This window comes from Megalops cyprinoides, chromosome 1 (genome assembly GCF_013368585.1).
Source record: "Megalops cyprinoides isolate fMegCyp1 chromosome 1, fMegCyp1.pri, whole genome shotgun sequence".
Taxonomy (NCBI): domain Eukaryota; kingdom Metazoa; phylum Chordata; class Actinopteri; order Elopiformes; family Megalopidae; genus Megalops; species Megalops cyprinoides.
Genome location: NC_050583.1, coordinates 62892805 through 62904210, shown reverse-complemented (window position 1 = coordinate 62904210; position 11406 = coordinate 62892805). Strand labels below are relative to the sequence as shown.

Genomic DNA, 11406 nt, shown 5'->3' with positions numbered 1-11406 from the left:
CCTTGAGATGTACCATCTTTTTCAAGGGGGTCCTCGAGCATTAGTGCCAATTGTCTTCTGTGAGCATAGAGTTTTAAGACAGTGTCATCAGTTGTCATACTGTGAGAGAGACTTCTTGGATGTAGTAGTGGATATGGTTATAAAGATTTAGTGTTGAAGATTTAGTAATGTCATGTGTTATTTTCAGCTGAAAAACTTGTGCATCCCTGATAAGATGCAACCAGTCAAAATCTCATCAATTTAATATTGCAATTGCAATATTATTGCAATTTATTATTGCAATTGCAACTTCATTCTTCAATCTTCATTTTTCTATGGTTAAGTTCATGAATTGTATCAATGGTCCCCAGATTCAAGATCCTTTTACTGGATTTCACATTGTTTTTCTTACATTCACTTCAGTTTGACAATATACGAGGAAAGGGAATGCTGCCCTCTTGTGGTTCATATTTCTCATTGCATGAGAACTGGGGCAGTGTTACACCTGGGAGAGGATAATTCATGTCTGCCTGCTTACACGTCATTATTTTCTTTTCAAATCTGTGCAGATTAACATTTAACTAAGAGGCCATTTTCACCATTAACTCAGGCAAAGCAGCATGCGTAGCATTATTTTAACATCAAAACAGTGATAAAAGGAGAACAAATAAAAGCCAAGGCCATTTACGCAACACCACAGATACGTTGCTGGGGCCAGAGGTAAAAGAGAAAAGGTCACTCCAAACAAGCGTTACTGGGGGGTGACTGTAAATGTCTGTAGGCTGATTTCACTACCAGATTTCTGATTCTTCTCCTAAATCAAAAAGATTAAACAATGAGCCACAGTCCCCAAACTCGGTTTCTGTTGGTTTTGGTTTATTATGGGTCTCAACATGTACCCATTACAATGACTGGACGACTAGAGCATTCTTATCTACTAAAAGAGCATTCCTCAGTGTCTTCCGACAAAGGCCAGAGGGACTGTTCTTGTTACTTGTTTTATTATTATTATTACGTTTAAAAGCTTGACGAATGACACACACACACAGCTCTGCTGGGAGGTTTTCACAGATGCGAGGACGGAGGATTCTGGGGGTCTGTGTGCTGTTGTGCTGCAGGCTGGCCTGCTAGTCAGACACCCAGGAAGGACACGGCGGTGTCCCGCTCCTCCACCAGCTCGGCGGCCGTCGCATCCATCTTCCCGCGGGAGAAGTCGTTGATCGGGAGCCCGTCCACGATCTTCCAGGACTTGTTCTGAGGAAGGGAAGGGGAACAAGTCATTTTCAGCCCTAGAAGATTTTTCCTGCTGTTTCATACAGAGTGTGGAGGTCCCGCCTTTAGTTCAAATTGCGCTACTACAACAACAGCGAAGGTTTTCAAAACCCAAAATAGACAGCCAGTTGCCACATTCAAAATTAAACATCAAACCTTGGTAGCTGTGGCATGTTCCATATGATAGTAAGCTTAGGCACTTGAACAGGTGAGCAGTAACCTGCTTTTACATCTCACCTGTATCTACTAAGATTGTGTGTATCATACCTTGATAACAACAGGGAATGAGTAGATGAGGTCATCAGGGACTCCGTAGGAATTCCCGCTGGAATAAACGCCCATGGAGATGAACTCACCCTGAAGTGGAGATGACAGGGTTAATCTGGGGCTCCAGAGTCCAACAAACATGCAACATTCCATTCTAGGCCACAGTACATACAGCTTTCCCTGTTTCAGCTGTACCCATCTCCCTACACAGTTAAGGATGCGAGGGGAGATAAGGAGCATTGGCCTTGTCTGGACTCTGTACCATACACCTCTGTGGAGGCTGTCATTGAGAAGCAGTGTTGTGGGCTATATTGGTGAATGCACATCAGGTCTCTTAATAACTCATCACTGGTGAGTTCCCGAGTCTCCCCTCAAACACCAGTGACGCCCACCCATGCTGACCTCTGGAGTGCCACACCAGATGTCCCTCATGTGGTCGCAGATGGCCTTGGCAGCGGACATGGCGCTGGACAGCTTCCTGGCTTTGATGACAGCTGCCCCACGTTGCTGCACTGTCTGACCGAAGGAAGACGGAGCGAGAGGACATCAGCGATCCACGCACAGTGACACAAGCATGAGCATTTCAACACTTTGACACCCTCCCATTAGCACTGCTGCTTTCCTCCTTCATAGCGCGCTTGCGCTGGATCACAGGTAATACAGAGTCAGCATCCAGATGTGGTTCAAACTGAAAGGCGAGAAAATGCACAGAAACAGCCACCCTCCTCACAGTGGCTGAACTTACAGTGATGAAGTCCCCCTTGAGCCAGCCATCATCCTTCACAGCGTCAAAGGCAGGCACCTCCTTGCCATTAACTGTGACCTTGGCGTGGTGGACGTCAGGGTACTGAGTGGAGGAGTGGTTCCCCCAGATGATGACATTCTTCACACTGTTTGAGGGGACACCGACACGCATCGCCACCTAGAGGCAGGAGAGTACCAGCAGCATGTTTATAAAAAGGGTTCTGAGCTGCTTACAACACAACCCTAAATAGGAACTTTAATCAGCATCAACTGGTTCAATTTCCACTGAACATGTACCATCCTAGGTACCTAAATGTTTTGAATGCGCATTTTGAAACATATCACAGGAGCGGCCGAAGTGTCATACGGGCATGGTTTAGCATAACGAATGAAAATGACCGACTTCTCCTTTCTGTGAAGGAAAAACAGAATGGCCTCAGCAAATCTGGTGTATCCAAGGTGGAATGCACATCAGAGATGTTCAGTGGGTCTCCACTCCTCAGTGGGTGAGGAGGCTGTACCTGTGAGCGGGCCCTGTTATGGTCCAGACGGGTCAGGCAGGAGAAGTTCTCCTTGGGAATGGAAGGGGCAGACTTGGAGGCGATCAGGCAGTTGGTGTTAGCTGGGTTTCCTACAACCAGGACCTAAGACAGAGACAAATAACTGCAAGTCAAACAACTACAGCTCACTGTTCCACTTACATAAACTACATAACCACCAATACCTATAAAATATGTATCTCTCACAAAGGTGACTGTTTTTGAAAATTGCCATTTCAAAAAGCAGAGAGGGAAAAGGTTTAGCCAAATAAAAAGAAGAGCAGTGCTTTACAAATGTTAAAAATAGCAAGGCAAACAGCCAGGACTGCACCATTTTTGAAGAAAGGCAGCACTGGCAGAGAAACAGAGAAACAGTGAAAAATAATCCACTTGGGTCATTATTAATTTCTGAATTATTACTCATGCAACCTCTTCAAAGCCGCTCGATTTCTAGCACTTTCCCCTCTCTACTGCAGTGGAACTGGCAAACCTGACGCTTCCCCTGATAAAGCAGACACATTTACAGTACATATCTAATTACAGTACATACGTCATGAGCAGATTCCTTTCATTCACCCCAGAGAATCAGTAGCGGAGTTTTCATGGTAGTTTATGGAGCAATGGAAATGTCACTCAGATGGACATACAGTGCAGATACTGTACGGGCGCTCAGTCACCATCTCATGATGGGAAATATTAAATGTTTGTGATAATCAAGTAAACATGCAAAGAAACTCCTAGCTAGTCAAGTGTGGACCAGTTAGCTTGCAATAAACTGATACTAACCCTTTCTCCCGTAGCACTGAACTGTAAAGCTTTTCTGGAGGGGAAATGAGCACCTGCTCAAAATGAGGCTATTGTCTGATCGTGATTGTTTCTAATGTTTTCTTCAATACCCTGAGGTTTAAAAAATTACTCTCTTCTGACTGCTTTCTATATTAACAAGTCATGGATGACTGAAAGGAAATGCATAAATTACAGTTTTCAGCTAGGAATGAGATGAGAATTGACTTTATATTTGTTATACTGATGCCTATAAGAAAATTAAGAAATATCCACTTACAAAGTGTAACACTTACAAGTTGTTAAAATTTAGTTGATACTGTCAGAAATTGGACTTTTTAAATAAAATACTAAAAATTTTCAAAATGCATGTGATTTAAGTTCTGTGCAACCAATAAAAAAATGAAAAATTTGCTGACATTTTGTGATACAGTTTCTTTCAAAAACTCCATAAAAGGTGTTTACAGAAAATGGCCACTTTAAAAGGCATGGACTGAGTAAAAAATAGAAGTTGTCAAAAATGTTGTGGCCAACATTGTGTGGGCTCACTTTTCATGACTGGTTATAACACAGAAACAGAGTGAAATGGGTTTCTGGGTCCTGTATTCAATCTATTAAGAGCCATGGTTTTCCATCTTTCACGCATTCCAACAGTTCAGCTGTTTCACCCTGTCCAGACACGTGAGCTCTCTGCTGAAACATACATAAGACCATAATCGGGTTACATGTGGAACTCTGCGAAAGCTTTTCTAACCCCCACTACATATGTAAACTGAGTGTAACAGCAACATTAAAACATTGAAACATTAAAAGCCAGCCATTCCACAGGGCATTAGACACCAGCAGGAAGTGAACCTCTGTTCCACAGAAACATGCAAAGGAAATGCCCATGAGGGGAAGAACAAAAGAGGAAAGACAAGTCTAAAATCTTCCACTTAAATGTGTGCAGTAATCTCAAATAGTTTTCATCTCTTCATTTAGCTGATGGAAAATTCTGCTCACATCCGAAGTTCTCTACACTTTCAATATGCATTTCCCTTTAAGACTGAAGGAGGCAGCCATTTTGAACAGCTGGACTGGGGACTCCTCTGCCTTGGCAACAATCACCTTGACAGTTTTCTTGGCGTATTTGTCCAAGGCGGCTCCCTGGGTCTTGAAGATGGCCACGTTGGCTTTCAGAAGGTCTTTCCTCTCCATGCCCTCTTTCCTGGGCATGGAGCCCACAAGGATGGCGGCATCCAGGTCCTTGAAACCCACCTCCAACTTATCTGTTGGAATGACCTCTGCAGGACGAAAGAAGACACCTGATTAAAAAGGCCCTTCTGACCCTGGTGAAACTGTACACCAGGGAGTGCCAACTAATACCCATGTATTCGGTTAAACACGATAGGCTGTCCAATTGTTAACACGTATGCATATGCATTTTCATTTCAGGATTTGCCATAAAGATTTCTAATACAATCTTAGAGTGACCTCTCAAGGCTCCCTATATGGAGTCAGTGTTCCCAACGGACAGAAAATGCAGGGGGGGGTAAAGTGATATATTTTCAAATTATGGAGCCAGACCTCTTACTAACACCAACAGCACCCTACTCCATGCAATGCTCAAAGACGAATGTTGAAGAGCAGTACTGTCCAGTATTGTGCACCTATATCAGTCAGTGGGTTCACCTCTGTCTCCCTTGTAAGACTAATAATTTACCTCAAATTGCCTTTACTGAACCCACTTACACAAAGAGGTTATCTACCTAGGTAGGGGCAGTATTAGCATGCACTGTTCAAAGAGCAGAGCCAAGTTCATGTCCTGACACGCTCAAAGAGAGTAGATCTTACCTCAGACCTGTTATTTTATATTTCTGTAATGACTCATGACATGATCCACATCAAAATGAACACTAATATTAATATTAGTGGGAAATTTAAAAAAAAAAACATCCGAGGAACAGAATTTTTCTCTGCTCACTTATTTTTTAATCAGTAATGCTACATTTTCAATATCATTCTGATGATGAAGTGATTGTGCATTATGTTTGCAAAGGCAAGACATTGAGACTGTTGGAAGTAACTTATATTTCAACTAGGAATTTTTTTATTGATTAAGTTTCACTGGGTAACATGAATTTGGTTAAGTGAATACCTTTCTAGCCTTAAATACATCCTTAATGCAGCCATGAACCTCTATGTCTCACTCTTTATTTCTGCTAAATTCCCTTTTCCACTTTGTTCCTAAAAAGCACACAGCTAAACACAGAAGCAGGACATCAGGTGAGCTACCGTAATTTGACTTTCAACAGCTATATTCACTGCAAGTGAGTGAGGCCTATGTCTATAAAAAAAGGTCAATCAGTGTTACCAACACACATCCATTTATGCCACAAGTCTCATAAATATACTTACACTTCTTAAATTAATGCTTAGTTGACTGATTTACTGATAGTATTTACTCTGATCTTTAAGGATGTTAGTCCCTTTATCAAGGTGAACTTCAGTCGTTTAGTGATACAAGAGGCACTGTAACTTGCGTGCTCTCTTTCCATTGTTCATACCAGAGCAGACAAGTGCGGTTATGGTTTGCTATCGTGCTGCAACAACGACCAATCAGAATCGTCCTTTTCGACACACCTCCCCTCCCACCACAGAATGTGAGGGCGGGCAGTGTCTATTTATGCAGAGGCTCTCCAACAAAGCAAGTACGGCGCTATTGTGAAAAAAACAGCAGGGTGCAACAGCAGTTCAGTCCTCACATGTATAATATCTTCAAGGTGGGGGCAGGGGGAATGTAAATCATGGCAAATGCATACATATGGCGTGTAGTGCGAATACTGCCACATCACTAGGCTCTCGGCAGTTTCGAGTTGTCTGCGGACAACGCTGCTATTTGTCTCTAGCAGGTTGAGTTGCACCGCAGCCCTGCACTTACCCTTCAGAAGTGGGAGAGCACAGTCCTGCAACTCCATAACAACACCATCCAGGACTGGCAGCATGGGAGGGATGTCGAGCAGAATGAGGATAATTGGCTAACAAGGGGCAGAGAAAAGAGAAGTTACACCCAGACTGTGTTAGTGCAAGGCTCTGGTAATGTGGAAGTAGCATTGGGCTCTTTCAGCCCAAAGCTGGTTGCCTTCAATATCAGATTTTAGCTTACACAAGCATACACTGTACAAATGCCTTAGTATGCACTGATCACGAGTCTCCTCGGAGCTGACAAACTGCGCTGCGCGCTGCGGAAAACTGATCCCGAATACGTCCGATAAACCATTTTGCGGTCCCTCCCCGATTGCAGCAACACATGAAATGACGTGGCAAGGAGAAATCCGTTTCTTACCTGATCTTTGCCGAAAACATCCCCCTTAGCGATGCTGTACAGAAGAGAATAAGCAATCTGCCCAGCTGCACCGGTCACCAGAACTCTAATGGGGTCAGACTGAGGAAAAAATATGGAAATTAGACAGTACTGGCCCAAAACCGAGCGAGCGAATGAATTAATCATTCAACGACTGAATGAATGAAAGAATGAATGAGTGAGTTTTAGGAAAGGGTATAACATGACCGTGAAGACCACGTGGAGGCTGCAGACCTAGCTACTTGCAGAAAAACAAGCTGTGGATGTCTAGTTAGCTAGCTGTCTAGTTGATCGTCAAGCTGGTTAGCTAGCCAAATATTATTGCTAGGATAGTGCACGACTTCTATTTACATTTAGCGCTGGTTAAAGAAATACTAGCTGGGAGGTTAGCTATTGTTTCAATTATTTTGTTATTTTAACATATTTTCTAGCTAGCTATCGTTAGCTGCCTTGCATCCCTAGCGGCTGATGCTGCCGGTTACCTTGACCTAGCTAGACTAGCTAAAATGTAACGCTTCTAAAATTTAGGAGCCATTACAGGCACTGCGAAAATATTTCGAGATAACGATCCATTATGCTAATGACATGCTGACACTGTGACTACAGTATAAATATATATAATTATACAGCTATCGCTTACCATCTTGAATGACTTTCGAGTTGTGACAGTTGCTCTCCCACTTTGCTTTCAACTGGAGGGTCACCTTTATTCTCGTACTGATATGGTCATAAGGGCGAAAGTAAAGCGTTCCAGTCCTATGCTGGGAAATGTAGTTGGTTAAATTTTGACGTTGCTTGTCCCTCAAACAAGCCATCCTATGAAGGGAAACACATTACCCATGACGAACCACTGTATCCTCAGCCCACTTTTGTCTGCTTAGACCCTCCCACTACCATTTCTGGAAAAATGTGAAAAAAATATGAAGTGCTATGACGGCTCAGCGCTTTCGACCCTGATTGGCTCAAACGCTGAAAATGGTGATTCGGATCAATCAAAACTGAATGTGACGAGCTTTCAGGGGAAACATACTTACGTAAATGGCGCTATTCGCGTAAACTATTTGATATGGCTCTGAAAAAATGTACAAGTTTAAGTATAATGCATTTAATGCAACCCTACATGACTGAGCCAGCGTAAATTAAATGAAACATCAGCAATATTTTAGGAAAATAAATCAGTGTCGCTCTATCTGTAAATCTTCTAGATTAATGAATGACAGAACCCACGGAAACAGCCCAACCCGGAAGCGAAAGAAAACCGCCCGTTTTCCTTAATTTTAACAAAGAAATGTATGAACCTCCTTGATTTGGGCAGCCCTCGCAGCAGAAGCATTTTTCAACAAACATACAAAAAGAATTAAATAACTGTACTGGCTGCTTATATTTGCTTATAGTCTGCACATGTCCCAGTCACAGAGGACAACAAATACAGTAAGTGGAATATGAATGCAGCACGTAAAAGGAGGAGTGGACAGTTAAGAATGATTAACAATACTCTAAATGCAATTACCATTATTATTAGTGGTAGCAGTAGTGGTAGCACTACCAGTCACAGTAGTAATAGAATTATTATTTCTCCTGATTTCACCAAGGACAGCACCAGAGGAAGAGGTTTGAATCCTGACAAGAATGTTTGAGCGAAGTCCCTTGCTTACCACATATGACCCTATTTAAGACTCCAATTCAAACAATTTCTCTCCTTAATTCTTGTGCTATAACAGATGTGACAGACTGCATTGCTGTGTAAAGTTGGGGCTGCCCTTCCCTTGGTAGATGCAGTTCTTGTCATTGTGGCTTTATATTTAGGTACACCCTGTTAATATGCCATCCCGTGCTGTGGCCTTTTACTTGACTTGAATGATTAGAGCAAAGTTGCCTTCGACTTAGTTTGTATTGTTAAATAAGAGAGCTGAGAAAATCAGGTTCCTGCTGGGAGTGGTGTTGGTACAAAGACGTACAAAGCCAATGCCAAGCTGCAGTGTCAGGGCCATGGAACCCTTTGCCCTGGCCAAAGTTCTCAACCCCTTGTTTAACTGGCTAATTGAATACCTTCCTCTCTACCTCAGCTGATGTGTGCTGAGCATTGCAGTTGCATCAATATGTAAGAACTACACTATAAAATGGTTTGAGATCCTTGAAAGGGGCAACAGGTGCTATACACATGAAATTTATCATCATTCCTTTTAGGTCAAGAGGGGCACTTTATGTGCCTGCCTGTCCGTTGGTGTGCATACCTGTGGCCCTGTTCATTACTTTGCATGTCTGTATCATTGTCTAAACACATTTTATTATAAAAGTATATCGTATGTGTGATGGTCTAATGTGGTGTGTTTTGTGCAAGTGTCTGTAAGAGGTAAAGGTGTTTTTAGGTGTGTGTAACTGTAGGTGGGGCATTAGTGTGATGTAGTGGTAAGAAGCTGGGCTTGTAACCAAAAGGTCACTGGTTCGATTCCCTGCTGGGGCACTGCTGTTGTACCCTTGGGCAAGGTAGTTAACCCACAATTGCCTGAATGAATGAATAAAATTGTGAGTCACTCAGGATAAGCGCATCTGCAAAATAACACCAATGTGATGTACATGTAAGTATATCACACTGTGTGTCTGTGTCTGTTTGTCTGCCTGTGAAAAGAGAGTGCAAACAGGCTCTGCTAATTTACTCCCTGGTTCTGGCAGTTCCCAGGAATTATCTCCACCCTGTTTCTTGTATCCACATGCACAGTTGTAATTAGTGTTGCATCACAGTGTATCCTTCACCACAACCAAGTCACCACTCTTTTAATAATGAAAGCATTCCAATGCATGAGGAATGCATCGATCAAATCAAGTCATTGTCTTCGCAAAACTAGTGTCTGTTGATTGAATTCCATTTTTTTTTCTTTCAACCTTACTAGTATTGAATCTGAACAACATGGATTCAGCCTTGAGGAAATTAAACATAGCTGCTTGAACCACACCAAAACAAGTAGGTCTCTGAGCAATAGATTGCCGCCCACAACCCTTGATTATTTTGAATTATAGGCTACACGGCCACAATTCACAAGTGAAATGTTGCGGTAATTAGCCGTGGAGACCACACCGAAGGCACAGAGATTGCAGACCTGTCACTGGAGCTCTCCATGGTGCTGCTCTGCAGTGAACACCCCCTACTTCCCCTAAACCTGGAGCACCAGATATGAATAGCTGCATAACTAAAAAAACCTCCCATGGCGTCTGCCTTATGCTTACCTCAGTTTACTTAAGAATAATTGTGCATGCTGAATTAGTGATGTAAGACACTTAGAGACAGACGGAGGATAAGCATACAGACAATCAAGATACCCCTTACAAAAATAACACAGGCTTTGGAATTAGGCCAGTTTTCTCCAGGCTTAGCCATGTTCCAAATACGATTTTTAGAATTCCCGAATTCCCTTTTCTTCCGAGGACATCAATATTTTATTCCAGTGCAGATGCATGCGTCCTCGTTCTCAGCCGTTGACGCCGGTGATGCTATCAAGGAGAACCCTCTTACCTGCGACGACGTCGCCCTCACCACTAGATACATGGCTGTCAATAACGTCAACATCTTGAGTGCCCTTCCACGGTCCGCGCGTATGTCCGTGCGTCTTCCCCTATCACCGGCCGGCCGGCTGCGAGTCAAAAGAGAGCGCGAGAGGGGACGGCGGCGCGACTGTAAATAAAAGGTGAGATGCGAGCAGCACCGCTCTGCAGTATCGGACACGCGGTGTTTCGTCCCCTACATTCACACAGGAGGCTAAGTCCATTAATGAGCTTTGGGGGACAGAAATAGAGCCACTGCGTGTAATCTTTTGTCAGTTCTCTAACCGCTGATTTATATTAATACAGCAGCTATATCGGCGACGGCTGTGACGGTGACGTCATTGATATTGAGCCGAGCTGCACACGAGCACTGGCTCGTTTAAACATACGGACGTTTCCATTAACGCTTGCCGCTAGGCAGCCTACCTGCGAGCTGTTCGGGCTCGAATTGCGGTTTGTTCATACATTTGAATACCTGTGGCACACCTCTGGCACAGGTGAGATGGAGAATGTGATGTTGTTGAGAGAGAGGGGTCTGGGGGCATACACCTCCTTAGTTTTTTGTGGCTGTTAGAAGTACTACTGCCCTCAAGTTTGTCCGAGAAATATACGTGAATGGTAGTTGATACAGTAACACCGTGGTGCTGAACATCAATGGCCAATAAGGTGCCAGATCGGGAGGCACAGAACTTAATTTGCCTTCTTATGTAGTTAACCTGAATCAGTTTCGTTGTGTGCGCCAAGCTCACCATTTTAAAAAGTTTGATTTCTGTGCATTTTCATCAAATGTGGTAACTGCCTTTGCGCGCTTCACCTTTGAGCTTTAATTTAAAAAGAGATCAAACTGATTTAATGTCATCCAATGTCTGTGCCATATGAATTATTTAGAGACATATAAGTCAAAAGGAATCATCTGCTGCTTGGCGATCATAATTAAAA

The 11406-nt window shown here is 43.1% G+C and overlaps 1 protein-coding gene across 2 annotated transcripts; it reads right to left on the bottom strand.

Annotated features, from left to right (window-relative positions):
* Positions 1-834: 834 nt before the first annotated feature.
* LOC118786051 (malate dehydrogenase, cytoplasmic-like) lies at positions 835-10807 on the bottom strand. 2 transcript variants are annotated; one of them, XM_036541083.1, is made up of 9 exons: positions 10439-10807; positions 6910-7008; positions 6505-6601; positions 4692-4867; positions 2784-2906; positions 2264-2440; positions 1921-2034; positions 1519-1608; positions 835-1233 (listed from the first exon to the last, which is right to left on the bottom strand). In XM_036541083.1, the coding sequence occupies exons 1-9, from the start codon at positions 10490-10492 to the stop codon at positions 1111-1113; spliced, it is 1053 nt and encodes a 350-aa protein (XP_036396976.1). In that variant the 5' UTR covers positions 10493-10807; the 3' UTR covers positions 835-1110. The 2 variants fall into 2 exon arrangements, with proteins under 2 accessions (XP_036396976.1, XP_036396985.1); XM_036541092.1 differs by lacking the exon at positions 10439-10807 and adding an exon at positions 7568-7680.
* Positions 10808-11406: the final 599 nt, after the last annotated feature.